This window comes from Phyllobates terribilis, unplaced genomic scaffold (genome assembly GCF_046119375.1).
Source record: "Phyllobates terribilis strain yellow unplaced genomic scaffold, ASM4611937v1 Scaffold_11__3_contigs__length_659146591, whole genome shotgun sequence".
Classification (NCBI taxonomy): domain Eukaryota; kingdom Metazoa; phylum Chordata; class Amphibia; order Anura; family Dendrobatidae; genus Phyllobates; species Phyllobates terribilis.
In genome coordinates, this window is record NW_027362771.1 from 412,802,070 (window position 1) to 412,818,276 (window position 16,207).

At 44.1% G+C, this 16,207-nt stretch overlaps 1 protein-coding gene across 2 annotated transcripts in view; it reads left to right on the forward strand.

The window, feature by feature from the left end:
* GALK2 (galactokinase 2) overlaps positions 1 to 16,207 on the forward strand; it is a 430,984-nt gene that overhangs the window by 326,243 nt on the left and 88,534 nt on the right. For both annotated transcript variants that reach the window (XM_073653081.1, XM_073653082.1), the window contains one exon: positions 14,602 to 14,803. In XM_073653081.1, coding sequence (XP_073509182.1) covers positions 14,602 to 14,803 — 202 coding nt within the window. The remainder of the gene's footprint in view (positions 1 to 14,601; positions 14,804 to 16,207) is intronic.

Genomic DNA, 16,207 nt, shown 5'->3' on the forward strand with positions numbered 1-16,207 from the left:
TTTGGGCTTCTAGCTGTGTGTGGGACTTGTTCTATTAGTCCATCTATACTGACCTCCATCAGGTTGCAAACTGAATATAATTTTTTTCTGCATCTAGCTCTGAAAAAATATTTGACCTTCTAGCAGTGTGTGGGACTTTCTCTATTAGTCCATCTATACTGACCTCCATCAGGTTGCAAATTAAAAATAATTTTTATCTGCATCTAGCTCTGAAAAAATATTTGGCCTTCTAGCAGTGTGTGGGACTTTCTCTATTAGTCCATCTATACTGACCTCCATCAGGTTGCAAATTAAAAATAATTTTTATCTGCATCTAGCTCTGAAAAAATATTTGGCCTTCTAGCAGTGTGTGGGACTTTCTCTATTAGTCCATCTATACTGACCTCCATCAGGTTGCAAATTAAAAATAATTTTTATCTGCATCTACCTCTGAAAAAATATTTGGGCTTCTAGCTGTGTGTGGGACTTGTTCTATTAGTCCATCTATACTGACCTCCATCAGGTTGCAAACTGAATATAATTTTTTTCTGCATCTAGCTCTGAAAAAATATTTGGCCTTCTAGCAGTGTGTGGGACTTTCTCTATTAATCCATCTATACAGACCTCCATCAGGTTGCAAACTGAATATATTTTTTTTCTGCATCTACCTCTGAAAAAATATTGGGCTTCTAGCTGTGTGTGGGACTTGTTCTATTAATCCATCTATACAGACCTCCATCAGGTTGCAAACTGAATATAATTTTTTTCTGCATCTAGCTCTGAAAAAATAGTTGGCCTTCTAGCAGTGTGTGGGACTTTCTCTATTAGTCCATCTATACTGACCTCCATCAGGTTGCAAATTAAAAATAATTTTATCTGCATCTAGCTCTGAAAAAATATTTGGCCTTCTAGCAGTGTGTGGGACTTTCTCTATTAGTCCATCTATACTGACCTCCATCAGGTTGCAAATTAAAAATAATTTTTATCTGCATCTACCTCTGAAAAAATATTTGGGCTTCTAGCTGTGTGTGGGACTTGTTCCATTAGTCCATCTATACTGACCTCCATCAGGTTGCAAACTGAATATAATTTTTTTCTGCATCTAGCTCTGAAAAAATATTTGGCCTTCTAGCAGTGTGTGGGACTTTCTCTATTAGTCCATCTATACTGACCTCCTTCAGGTTGCAAATTAAAAATAATTTTTATCTGCATCTACCTCTGAAAAAATATTTGGGCTTCTAGCTGTGTGTGGGACTTGTTCTATTACTCCATCTATACTGACCTCCATCAGGTTGCAAACTGAATATAATTTTTTTCTTCATCTAGCTCTGAAAAAATATTTGGCCTTCTAGCAGTGTGTGGGACTTTCTCTATTAGTCCATCTATACTGACCTCCATCAGGTTGCAAATTAAAAATAATTTTTATCAGCAGCTAGCTCTGAAAAAATATTTGGCCTTCTAGCAGTGTGTGGGACTTTCTCTATTAGTCCATCTATACTGACCTCCATCAGGTTGCAAATTAAAAATAATTTTTATCTGCATCTAGCTCTGAAAAAATATTTGGCCTCCTAGCAGTGTGTGGGACTTTCTCTATTAGTCCATCTATACTGACCTCCATCAGGTTGCAAACTGAATATATTTTTTTTCTGCATCTACCTCTGAAAAAATATTTGGGCTTCTAGCTGTGTGTGGGACTTGTTCTATTAGTCCATCTATACTGACCTCCATCAGGTTGCAAACTGAATATAATTTTTTTCTGCATCTAGCTCTGAAAAAATATTTGGCCTTCTAGCAGTGTGTGGGACTTTCTCTATTAGTCCATCTATACTGACCTCCATCAGGTTGAAAATTAAAAATAATTTTTATCTGCATCTAGCTCTGAAAAAATATTTGGCCTTCTAGCAGTGTGTGGGACTTTCTCTATTAGTCCATCTATACTGACCTCCATCAGGTTGCAAATTAAAAATAATTTTTATCTGCATCTAGCTCTGAAAAAATATTTGGCCTTCTAGCAGTGTGTGGGACTTTCTCTATTAGTCCATCTATACTGACCTCCTTCAGGTTGCAAATTAAAAATAATTTTTATCTGCATCTACCTCTGAAAAAATATTTGGGCTTCTAGCTGTGTGTGGGACTTGTTCTATTACTCCATCTATACTGACCTCCATCAGGTTGCAAACTGAATATAATTTTTTTCTTCATCTAGCTCTGAAAAAATATTTGGCCTTCTAGCAGTGTGTGGGACTTTCTCTATTAGTCCATCTATACTGACCTCCATCAGGTTGCAAATTAAAAATAATTTTTATCAGCGGCTAGCTCTGAAAAAATATTTGGCCTTCTAGCAGTGTGTGGGACTTTCTCTATTAGTCCATCTATACTGACGTCCATCAGGTTGCAAATTAAAAATAATTTTTATCTGCATCTAGCTCTGAAAAAATATTTGGCCTCCTAGCAGTGTGTGGGACTTTCTCTATTAGTCCATCTATACTGACCTCCATCAGGTTGCAAACTGAATATATTTTTTTTCTGCATCTACCTCTGAAAAAATATTTGGGCTTCTAGCTGTGTGTGGGACTTGTTCTATTAGTCCATCTATACTGACCTCCATCAGGTTGCAAATCGAATATAATTTTTTTCTCCATCTAACCCAGCCAATAGTTTTGGCCTAATACCACAGTTTGGCCACTCAGCTCTGCTCGGTTCCCATCCATTGTTTTTTTGTGCAAACAACTCCAGAGTTGTGAATTAGTTAACCACCAAAATGAGTGGAAAAAGGTCTGCTGCTGGTGGAAAGGGGAATAGGCGTGTTGGGAAGGGGAAAAAAGGTTGTGTCCGTGGGGTAGGTGTTAAAGCAACAGTAACATCTGCAGAAGAAAGACCATCTTCCAGTCAAACTAAAATGTCTACTTCTTTTAGCGGCCAATGTGATAAGATCCCTTTCTTACGGCCACGCCAATCGCTACAAATTCCAGATGAGGCACAAAAACAGCAGGTGCTTCAACGGATATCAAGTGCTCCTTTAAGTGGGCTCTCCTCCACATCAACTTCAACATCACAAATACTCCAGTCCTCAAAGGTGTCACCCCAATCGCACTTGCTTCCTCACAGCTCCCAAATCTCCAGCTGCCCGTCTGAGTATGAGGTAGAACAGATGGTTGAGTCTGCAGAGCTGTTTACTCATACTATAGCCTGGGAATCAGAGGTCGACTCCAGCGCTTCTGTGAATCCAGACGAGGAAATGATCTGCACTGATGCCCAGAATCTTTATGAGTCGGATCCAGGACCAGACGCAGAAGGTTCTGACCATAATGTAGACCCTCATTCCAAAACTGTAACTCCTGTTGGTGGAGACAATGAGGAAGACGATGATGAGACTCAAATACCTGATTGGAGCGACAACTTTAGTTTTTTGTCAGGGCAGGAACAGGTTGGCTCTGAGGACGACGGGTGTGATAACGCACAGGGTGATGATGATGAGGTTGGAGATCCCACTTACTGTCAACCCACAGTCAGCCAAGAGATGAGGTCAGCAGAGGAGGTGGAGGAAGATGCTAGTGACGACGAGGTCAGGTTGCGCCTTCCTGGACAGAGACGTAGTACTGGAAGCACGTCAACAACTGCATCCTCAAACACAACTCTGCCTCTCACCACAAGTCGTGGTGGCTCTTCAGGTCACATGGGTGCTAAGCCTTGCATAGCCTGGGCATTTTTTCAGATCGATAAAGATGACCCAACTCGTGTTATCTGTAACATTTGTCACCAAAAGCTAAGTAGAGGCCAAAAAATACATAGTTTGAGTACTTCATGCATGAACCGGCACATGGACATGAAGCATAAGTTGCAGTGGGAAGCTCAGTGTGCTACAATGCGGCCTAGCCGGCCGGGCCAACCACCGTCTGCCATATCTTGTGCATCCGCGGCCTCTTCATCCTCTGTGACTGGGGGGACAGCAGTCACACCTGTTTTGGGGCGCAGACCTGCCACCACTTTACCCGCAACAGCCAGCGTGATTGGCAGGTCATCATTTTCTTTGGAGGTGGTAACACCAGCTGGTGTTGAGCGCTGTCCGACATCGATAGCACCACCTTTGGATCAAGGCAACCTAACATGTCCGCCTGCATCTTCCTCACAGACCGGCAGTTTGCCGGGGACATCCTTATCAACCCCGTCTAAGCACAATAGCCAGCCCTCGGTCCCTCAGATGTGGACAAGCAAAAGACCATTTCCTCCTAGCCATGAGAAAGCTAAGAGGTTGAATTTCACCATCTGCAAGCTCTTGGCTACAGAAATGCTGCCTTTCCGCCTGGTGGACACAGAGGATTTTCGAGACCTTATGTCCGTCGCCATGCCCCAGTACCAGATGCCCAGTCGGCACTACTTCTCAAAGAAAGGTGTGCCTGCGCTCCACCAGCATGTCGCACACAACATCACCGCTTCTTTGAGAAACTCTGTGTGTGACAGGGTGCATTTCACCACAGACACTTGGACGAGTAGGCATGGACAGGGGCGTTACATGTCGCTGACTGGGCACTGGGTAACTATGGTGACAGCAGGACAAGGGGCTGCTGTCCAAGTCTTGCCGTCCCCACGAGTTGTGCGTCAATCCTCTTTATGTCAAAGTTCCTCCACTGCTTCTGCCTCCTCAACCTCCTCTCGGTCTTCCACCTGCACCCAAAGCCTGTCTGGTCATGCCACAAGCTTTCTAACTGCGCAGAAGGGATCCTGCACACCTCCTTACTATGCTGGCAGTAGGGCTCAACGTCATCAGGCGGTTTTTACTTTGAAATGTCTGGGAAATGTGAGTCACACAGCTGAGGAGTTGTGGTCAGCTCTGGAGAACCAATTTCATGAATGGTTGTCTCCACTGGACCTGAAACCAGGGAAGGCCGTGTGCGACAATGCTGCAAACCTGGGTGCGGCCCTTCGCCGGGGCAATGTCACACACGTGCCTTGTATGGCTCACGTGTTGAACCTGGTTGTCCAGCAATTTTTAGCCCACTATCCCAGACTAGATGGCCTTCTGCAGAGGGCACGGTCGCTGTGTGCTCACTTCCGCCGTTCGCATCCCGCAGCTCAGCGACTTACATCTCTACAGAAGTCGTTGGGCCTGCCACTTCACCGGCTAAAATGCGATGTGCCTACCCGGTGGAATTCAACTCTGCACATGTTGCAGCGACTGTGGCAGCACCGACAAGCCCTGGTGCAATACGTTCTGACGTATAGCCTGGGCCAACGAGATCCAGAGGTGGGGCAAATCACGCTGGAGGAGTGGTCTCAGATCAGGGACCTATGCACCCTTCTGCACAGTTTTGAAATGGCGACGAAGATGTTTAGTGCTGACGATGTCATTATCAGCATGACTATTCCGGTGATTTACATGCTGGAGCACATGTTATACAGAATTCGGAGTCAGGTGGTGGCACAAGAGGAGGTGGAGGAAGTAGAGGAGGAGGAGTTGTATGCAGAAGGGCTAACATCTGCAAGGTCCAGACGGTCGGCAGCACCAAGGCGGCAGGCATGTGAGGGTGGGGGAGATGGTTTTACCAGGGCGCATGGTAGCAGCCAAACTAGTGAGGAAGGTGCAGGAGCCCAGGAATAAGTGGAGGACGAACTGATGGAAGACTCATCAGATGAGGGAGACCTTGATCACATTTCTGTTGTGCGAGGTTGGGGGGAGAGGACAGAGGAAGGAAGCATGATTGTTACCTCGCCACCAACACAACAGGGACTTGGTGCTCCTGGATGCGCAACACACATGAGTGCCTTATTGCTGCACTACCTGCAACATGACCCTCGAATTGTGAAAATTAGAAATAATCCTGACTACTGGGTTGCCACACTGTTAGATCCCCGGTACAAAAGTAAATTTGCCGAAATTATTCCTGCCATAGAAAGGGATGCACGCATGCAGGAGTATCAGCAGAGACTGTTGCAGAATCTTACATGTGCTTTTCCACAAAACACCAGTGGTGCACGTAGTGAATCTCACAGTTCCAACTTGCCAACCGTGGGACCGTCAAGTGTTCAGCACTCAAACCGTAACAGAACCACAGTATCTGCTGGTAACATCAATTTTGCGGAATCATTTCACCACTTTTTTAGCCCATCCTTTGCAAGGCCACAGGAGACAAGAAGTCTGACACATAGTCAACGCCTAGAGACGATGGTACAGGAGTATCTCCAAGTAAACATTGAAGCCATGACTGTGTCACTGGACCCTTGCTCTTTTTGGGCTTCCAATCTGGATAAATGGCCGGAGCTAGCCACTTACGCCTTGGAGATCTTGTCATGCCCCGCAGCCAGCGTTCTGTCTGAACGTGTGTTCAGCGCTGCTGGTGGTGTGCTGACAGATAAGCGCACGCGGCTCTCCACTGATAATGTAGACAGACTTACGTTCATAAAGATGAACAAATCATGGATCCGAAACGACTTTTCTACCCCTGTGTCATCCTGGTGAGAGTAAAAGCTTGATGATTGGTTAAAATCACCCTACCAACCGTTTTAAGCTTTCAAATTACTAATCATGTTTATCTGTATGTTGGCTGGAAAATAATTTGGGCTTTGTAGCAGTGTGCAGCACTGATTCTATTAGGCCATCTATAATAAGCTCCACCAGATTTAAAATTACTAATCATGTTTATCTGTATCTTGGCTGGAAAATAATTTGGGCTTTGTAGCAGTGTGCAGCACTGATCCTATTAGGCCATCTATACTAAGCTCCACCAGATTTAAAATTAATAATAATTTTTAGCTGCATCTAGCCCGGAAAATAATTTTGGGGCTCCGAGATGCGCAAGACACATAAGTGCCTTCTTGCTGCACTACCTGCAACATGACCCTCATATTGTCAGAATTCGAAGTAATCATGACTACTGGGTTGCCACACTCTTAGATCCCCCAAACTTTTCGATCAACCTTTTCATTTTAATAAAGACCAAAAAAATGGTCATTTTTGAAATTATAAGCATTAGCAGGTTATTAGAAACTGAAATCAAACAGTTTTCAACTCAAAACTTTATTCTAGGTGATGTTACATTTTCACATAGGACCCCTTGTTCGAAAGGAGCTTCTGAACTCTCTCGTCCATTGAATTTGTCAGGTTTTGGATGGTTTTTGCTTCAATTGTTTTGCATGAGGACAGAATACCCTCCCAGAGGTGTTGCTTAGATGTGAACTGCCTCCCGCCATCATAGACACTCCTTTTGATGATGCTCCAGAGGTTCTGAATGGGGTAGAGGTCAGGGGAGCATGGGGGTCACACCATAAGTTTGTCCCTTTTATGCCCATATCAGCCAGAGATGCAGATGTTTTATGTGCAGCATGAAATGGTGCATTATCATGCAAAAAAATGATCTTGCTGTGAAATACACGGTTCTTCTTCTTGAACCATGGCAGGAAGTGCTGTTTGAGAAAATCCACATACATTATGGAGTTCATCTTTAGCGCCTTCAGGGATCCTAAAGGGGCTGACAATCTCTCTCCCCATGATTCCAGCCCAAAATATTAGTCCACCTCCTCCTTGTTGGCGCTGTAGCCGTGTTTGCGTGGGGTGTCCATCAACCAGCCATCCTCCACTCCATCCATCTGGACCATCGAGCGCTGCACGGCACTCATCCGTGAACAAAACAGTTTTGAAATCAGTCTTCATGTAATGTTTAGCCCACTGGAGCCGTTTCTGCTTGTGTGAAGTGGATAGAGGAGGTCGACAGGATGGCGTATGCACAGCTGCAAACCTCTGAAGGACCCTGCATCTTGTTGTTCGGGGGACGTTGGAGGCACCAGCAGCTTCAAAAACTTGTCTGCTGCTATGACAAGGCTTTTTTGCCGCTGCTCTTTTAACCTGACGTAATTGCCTGTAGGAAAGAGTCCTCAATTTGCCCTTATCAGCACGCACACGTGTGTACTGTGAATCAGCTACATACTTCTTGATTGCCAAGACACTTCATCCTGATCATCGCACAATGTTGATTGTAGTCATGCCTTGACCTAAACACTCCACAATTTGTTGCTTCTCAGCAGCCGACACATCCTTTTTCTTTCCCATTTTGGCAGAAAATGTAGGCTGCTTAATAATGTGAGACAGCCTTCTTAAGTAGTCTTGCCTTTCATTGGACACACCTGCCAAACTAATTAGCACAGGTGTCTGCAATTGCTTACAGTGATATAAAGAGCCCTGACACACATCACCATCAATGAGTTTAACTGACAAACAAACAAATTCTTCCCTTATCACTCCTAAACACTTTTTGCATAATAATTTGGAACACAGTGTACATGTGCTTTTCCACAAAACACCAGTGGTTCACGTAGTGAATCTTACAGTTCTAACTTGCCAACCGTGGTCTGTATGGAGTTGTTCAATAAAGGGCCCAAAATTAAGATAACATAGATGGGAGAGGTCTCTATGAATAGGAATTCCTAAGTATTTGATACCCTGTGAGGGCCAGGCAAAGGAAAAGTTGGACTGGATGGAATCCTATATGGATTTGGGGAGGGAGACATCGAGGGCCTCAGACTTCGCTGCATTGATTTTAAAATTTGACCATGTAACAAAGTGATCTATTTCAGCAATAACAGCATGGATGGATATATGTGATTGAGTTATATATACTAGGACATCATCAGCAAATAGAGAGCACTTGTACTCGGTGCCTCCCACCTCAATCCACCTAATATTGGGGTTATGGCGAATTGATGAGAGCAGGTGCTCCGTCACTAGGATGTATAAGAGAGGGGACAGAGGACATCCCTGCCTTGTCCCATTGGTGATTGTGAAAGGTGATGAAAATGTTCTGATGCACCCCCTGGGCCTTGGGATACCCGGAGCCGGACCCTTTTTGGTGGATGCTGGTGGTTGTAGTCTTCGTGGCGGCGACCCGGTTCCGTGGCTCAGGGTGGTCAAACCAGTGGCGGAACTATTTATGTGGTTTTGATGTTTAAATGTCCGACTACGCCACCCGTGGATTGCGGTCAGAGTGAACCGCCGCTGCAGGGCAGACCGCTGAGGCTGGTGTTGTGGGTGCAGCAGAGCGTAGCATAACTCCCCACGGGAGGAGTATAGCCTCAGGGCAGTGTATGTGGAGGATGGGGGTGATGGTGCAGGGCAGCAGCAGTAACGACACGGAGTCAGTGATGCAGTCCAGGGCCTTTACTCACAGTTCTTATTATCCAGACCACGTCTGCAGGTAACGGCTGCCCACGTCGTACTGTGCTCACAAGGTGAGGGGCTCAGACAACTCCCAGATAACTTTGGAGCGCTTCACAGGACCTCCTTTGTGTGTCCTTTGTCTGGCCTTTCTTACCAACCCTTCTGTCCGGCTGCCTCGGGCCTCCTCTTGGTAAACTTGGCGCCAGTTTCCCTGACCCTATGTGGTGCCTTCCTAGCGGGTGTAGCGAGGGGCTGCGCCACATAAAATGTCAGAGCCTCCGGTTTCTAGCTGAGGGTCGTTTCCTGCCTCCACTAGTTTCGGGGACCGGTCTCCCCCTTTGGCCTGACCCCTCCACGCAGGTGGATTCGGGCGTGCGGTGGCGACTCGCCCGTCCGCACCCCTGGGATCCCTTCATTCCTCGTTCCTGGAGCCTTCTCCACTCCTCTTCCTTCCTTCTCCCTCTTCCAGGCCTGGGCCTCTGTTACTAGGCCCGCCTCCGGAGCAGAGCTCATGCAGAGCCCCTGCTCCCTGCCACTTCTGCTCAGACTTCTCTGCACTGAACTAAGATGGTGCCCACCTTTTATACTCCCTTCTCAATGCACCCAGGAACTGCTTCCTCCCTGCTCCTGCACTACAGGGTTCCCCTTCCTCAGTGTTCCCTCCCCGCACTCCAGCCAGGGACAGGGACTGTCGTGCCCATCTCAGAGGCATATTGGTCGCCCTGCCCCATGGCAATGTGGTGTAATGCATGCAGGTGTCGAGTCCTGATCCACACTCCATCCTTACCTGAGAGTGAGATATCACACCTCTGGGTGAGGTGCAATACATCTGTAGCAACCGAGCCCTCAGGGTGCTACAGTTCCATTTATCTTCAGCCTAGGTGACGTATTGTGATACAGGGCCGTGATTTTGGCTATAAAAGGGTCCCCTAGACCCCTACCCCAAGCTTTTTAAGAGAATCATATATGGCGTGCCAGGAGACTCTATGGAATGCTTTCTCAGCATCCAACGAGAGTATCTAATTACAAATTTTTAACTGCATCTAGCCCAGGAAATACTTTGTGCCTAGTAGCAGTGTCTGCTAGTCAGCGGATTATCCCGGCTGTTAAGCAAGCTACACCACCTGTAGTTTGGACACTTAATTTTTTCAAAGGAAATGCTTCGGGACCACGGGATACTCAGTGAAGAGCATCAGGAGGCACCCCAAGGCATAGGGGCTGGGACTGGCAGTAGGATGCCTTGCGGTGGACAGCCGAGCTCGATCCTTATAAAAGCTTTTTAACTGCAGCAGCTTTAGTGGACGCTACTGGAGCTGGAATTACGCGGCTGCTGGCATGAGACTTGCCCTCCAATAGATCCTTGTAAATGGATTTAAAGTGTATTCATTCAAATTAGAGAGACAATTTAAATTAAAAAGCTTAGAGCTGCCTCCACCACAGGGGGGCTCGCTCGACCCACCAGCGGACAGGCACCAGTATTGGGAGAGGGGGGCTGGCCGTCAGGGTTCACCGCGGCTCTGGCACAAACCCGGCGACACGGAGGTGGCACGGGCAGGAGCGGACTGAACGTGTCGGCTTCTCACTTTTTGGATTTTAGAAGGGCATGACATGCCTATATTTGTGTCTCCCCCTCCTTTTACTCCTCCACCTCTTTTCTTTTCGCATGACTATATGTACTTGTCACTTTTCCATGTGTTAGTTGTGTCTTCTGAGCAGTTTGTCAGCTTTTGGACACCTTTGAAGGTGTTTTCTATGTGTTTCTATGTGTTTTTGCCTGCCATTGGTTTTAACGGTGTTCGAAGGTGTTCGACGAACAGTTCAACGAACAGTTCGGCGAACACACGGGTGTTCGACGAACCGAACCGAACTCAAACACTACGGGGGTGGCTCAACACTAATCCCTATACAAGTGATCAGCCTGCAAGTAGTGAAAGTCCTATAATGGGACAAAGTGTAAAAGTAAAAAAAAGTGAAAAAATATTTTTTTAAAAGCTCACAAAATAATAACAAAAATGTATTGTACCCATAAATATTTTTATGAAAAAAAAAATAACCAAAAAAGTACACATATTTGGTATCGCCATCTCCCGAATGACCTGACCTATAAAACTGTCCCACTAGTTAACCCTTTCAGTGAACACTGTAAAAAAAAAAAAAAAAAAAAAAAGATAATGTTTTGCCTCTTTTTTTTTTTTATCATGATACCACCGAACAAAAAGTGGAATAAAACCCGATCAAAAAGACGAATGTAAATAAAAATGGTACCTCTGAAAACGTCATCTTGTACCGCAAAAAACAAGCCGCCATAATCCTCCATCAACGGAAAAATAAAAAAGTATAGCTCTCAGAATAAAGCGATGCAAAAAACATTATTTTTTCTATAAAATAGTTTTTATTGTGTAAAAGCACCAAAACATAAAAAAAACTCTATAAATGTGGTACAGCTGTAATCAAACTTACCCGAAGAATAAAGTTGCCTTATCAATTTTACCACACGTGGAACGACATAAAAAAATTTAAAAAAACAATTCCTGAATTGCTGGTTTTTGTTCATTCTGCCTCCCAAAAATCAGAATAGAAAGCGATCAAAAAATGTCACATGCCTGAACACGGTACCAATGAAAATGTCAACTTGTCCCGCAAAAAACAAACCCTCACATGACTTTGTCGGCCGAAGTATGGAAAAATTATAGCTCTTTATTTTTGCAATAAAAAGCGTTTTTTAGTGGGTGACAGCTGCCAAGCATAAAAACCCGCTATAAATCTGGTATAGCTGTAATGGCACCGACCCGAAGAATAAAGATGTCTTATCGCTTAAACCACACGAGGAACAGCGTAAAAAAATAGATAAAACCAATTCTTCACCTGCTGTTGATTTGTTCATTCTGCCTCCCAAAGATCACAGTAATGCTCGGCTCACATTTATTCTGAGCTGTGCGCATGCACCGGGATTTCCATGTAAATCTCTGAAATACGTGATTCAGACAGAACCCCCCGTGGAAGATTCCCTATAATGAGGCAGATGGAGTCACTGTGGACGCCGTCTGGCCTATGATCTATCGGTGTCCGTCTTTTATTAGGCATGCATAAAAGTGCCGTTGCCCACAGTTTTGTGCACTTCTGAAAAGGACAACGCTGAACAGAGGCCAGATGGAGTCCAGAGTAACTCTGCTTCCTCATTACAGTAAAAAAAACGCGGGTTCTGCCTGAATCACGTATTTCAGAATTTCCCGAACGGGTTCACCTTGTCGCTGATGGGATAGCTTTCATACTGATCAAAAACAGTGTTACTAAGAACCCTATTTTGTTGGAATGCATTTGCTTTTATTTGTTTACAGCAGAGTTTATTTTCATTTTGCTTCTTGTAGGTTTTTCTGCCTCATTATAGTGAATGAATCCCTCGGGGTTCATCTGAATCACGTCACTTGGAGATTTAGATAGAAACCCCGAAGTGCTCAACATAAAGCGCAGGATAAATGTGATCTAAAATGTTATGTAAAATGTTCCCAACAAAAGCTTCAACTCAATCCACAAAAAAAGCAATTCCCCACTCAGTTCTGTCATCTGTTATCGGAAATATAGGAGCTTCCACATTACTAGTAGCACAAAGGCTCTTGAAAAGCACTATGGCTCATCGCCCCCCTAAAGAAATTGAGCAAATTCTGCACTCCCAAATCCAAATGGCCCCCTCCCTTCTCAGCTCCAGTGTGTGCCTAAACCGCAGTTAGCGTCCACATGTTTGGCATTTCTGTAGCAATGAGAGCCTGCCTAATTTACAGGTGCGTTTCTCCAGAAGCCTGAGCTGGGCACAATGTATTGGTCACTACAGCAGCAGTTTGCAAATTTCACGCTGCAACATCCGCTGCTGTCTGTTTCTGGAAAATACCCATGGAGTCAGACGCATCACTACACCTGTAGATAAATTCCCAAAGGGGTATCATTTCCAAAATGGGGTCATTTGAGGGGGATTCTGCTATTCTAGCACTTAGGGGCTCTGTGTATGGATGACTGCTTTGCACACTCTTGGCATTCTCTTGATGAGCTTCAAGTGGTAGTCACCAGAAATGGTCTTCCAACAATCTTGAAGGAGTTCCCAGAGATTCTTAGCACTTGTTGGCCCTTTTGCCTTCACTCTGCGGTCCAGCTCACCCCAAACCATCTCGATTGGGTTCAGGTCTGGTGACTGTGGAGGCCAGGTCATCTGGCGTAGCACCCCATCACTCTCCTTCTTGGTTAAATAGCCCTTACACAGCCTGGAGGTGTGTTTGGGGTCATTGTCCTGTTGAAAAATAAATGATGGTCCAACTAAACACAAACCGGATGGAATAGCATGCGGCTGCAAGATGCTGTGGTAGCCATGCTGGTTCAGTATGCCTTCAATTTTGAATAAATCTCCAACAGTGTCACCAGCAAAGCACCCCCACACCATCACACCTCCTCCTCCATGCTTCACGGTGGGAACCAGGCATGTAAAGTTCATCCGTTCACCTTTTCTGCGTCGCACAAAGACACGGTGGTTGGAACCAAAGATCTCAAATTTGGACTCATCAGACCAATCACAGATTTCCACTCGTCTAATGTCCATTCCTTGTGTTCTTTAGCCCAAACACGTTTCTTCTGCTTGTTGCCTGTCCTTAGCTGTGGTTTCCTAGCAGCTATTTTACCATGAAGGCCTGCTGCACAAAGACTCCTCTTAACAGTTGTTGAACAGATGTGTCAGCTGTGTATCCACCAGACTTCTGTACAACACAACTGATAGTCCCAACCCCATTTATAAGGCAAGAAATCCCACTTATTAAACCTGACAGGGCACACCTGTGAAGTGAAAACCATTTCGGGTGACTACCTCTTGAAGCTCATCAAGAGAATGCCAAGAGTGTGCAAAGCAGTCATCAAAGCAAAAGGTGGCTACTTTGAAGAACCTAGAATATAAGAAATATTTTCAGTTGTTTCACACTTTTTTGTTAAGTATATAATTCCACATGTGTTAATTCATAGTTTTGATGCCTTCAGTGTGAATGTACAATTTTCATAGTCATGAAAATACAGAAAAATCTTTAAATGAGAAGGTGTGTCCAAACTTTTGGTCTGTACTGTACATACATATACAAAGTCCATGTGTACATGATTTTAAATCCAACAGATAGGTCATGAATAGCTGTTTTTAGTATAGTTACTTTCTATGTGTAACTCATGCAAGTTTTGGTTTGAGATTGAGATTAGAAGAGGAATGAAATTGTGGAGCCGGTTTCTGTTTGCGGGTTGCAACTAAAATGGGTTTAAGAATGAGTATTTTCTGCCTGACTTCTACTGTATGCTCTTCATTAGGAAATATTTCAAGCAATAAAAATATGTTAGCAGGTCTGTTATAGTAATATAACATTATTATATAAATATGGTTGTTAAATAAATATTTACAGACATGTTTAGAAATAGAGGGTAGTACTCATCTTTAAGTATCTTTCTTTCCTTAGTGTCCACCTTCAGACTATACCAAAGAGCTAAGCACGTGTACAGTGAGGCCGCAAGAGTTCTGGCTTTTAAGAAAGTTTGTGATGAAGCACCTGCCAATGCTGTTCAGCTGCTGGGAGACCTCATGAACCAGAGCCATGTGAGCTGCAGAGACATGTATGAATGCAGCTGCTCTGAATTGGATCAGCTGGTGGACATCTGTCTGTAAGTTTTGACAACTACACTGAAAAAAGCTTTTGGCTTCCTGTTTGATTAGATGATGAAGTAATGACATTCGTTACCACAATATCAACCCCTTTGGCGCCACAGTTAGAAAGTGACTAATTTCTTTTTTTTGGCAGGTCACTGTAGTACTGTACAGCACTCTCTGGGAGCAAATAGTTAAATGTTAGAAAGTTATATTCTTTGAGGTTAACCACATTTTAAATCTTTTAAGCACATGTTCTTTTTGTAAAACACATGCAATAACTCGGATACATTTCTATTTAATGTATATATAATTTATAATGATTTCTGTGAAATTGTAGGTTTTGCTGTGTACATAATCCAGTTACAAAAATGATGTAAAAAAATAATAATTGAGAAGGAAAAAATGCATTCTTGTCAGGTAGTGGATCAGTCTGAGATTTGAATAATTTTTGTTTATTTTCTGATTTCAGGGACACTAATTACCTGAAAACTAACTGAGATTAATAGTTTTAAAAGTTTAAATTCTGCAACATTCAGTGACACATACAAGGGATCTGACAATATTCCCATCTATTTCTATTGATGAATGCAGACCCTTATAATAATTGTCATATACATACATTTTTTTGTCACAGGTCGCATGCGGATGGTATGGAGTGGACTCAAGTCCTGATCCCGCTCTGTACCGAGCAGACACTGGCTGTGGTACCTATCCACCATCTGCCAATAACAGCAATGAATGGAGCTAGCTCCATTTGTTTAACCATTTCTGTTATTGTCAATCACTGAGAGCAGCATTTAAATTGCTTGATTGGCAGTGTCTGCACGCATCGCTCCAATCGCCCTCCCCACCCCCACACCGATAAGTTACCATGGCTGTCGGGGGCCTGCAAGAATGTCATGCATTGGCAGCACAAGAGAGCCATGATTGTGTTTTATGGTCTATTTAACATTTGGGATATTACTGCCAGAGGGGGCTTAAACTGTCCTGGAGATGGTATACAGTTGGGTCTCAAACTGTTATTACACTTAAAGGTGTATTCCCATCTCCATGATCCTATCCTAATATGTATTAGGTATAATAATAATATTAGAAAATATCTGCAATTAGAAATGTAGTATAGTTCTTCTTATTTACTCTGTTGCTTTCCCCATGTGCAGGGCATTGCAGTAGCTTAGGTATCCATGGTTACACTCGCACTACAATACATGCACATATACACACATTTAATGAATATATAACTTAATGGGAGGTCTTCTTTAACTGACCCATGTGCCAAATCTAAGTAAAATTAGCATGCTGACTCAGTGGTCAGCACTGTTTATTTGCAGCACTGGGGCCTGGGTTAAAATCCCACCGAGGACAACATCTGCAAGGGTTTCCTCTGGGTTTTCCGGTTTCCTCCCACACTCCAAAAA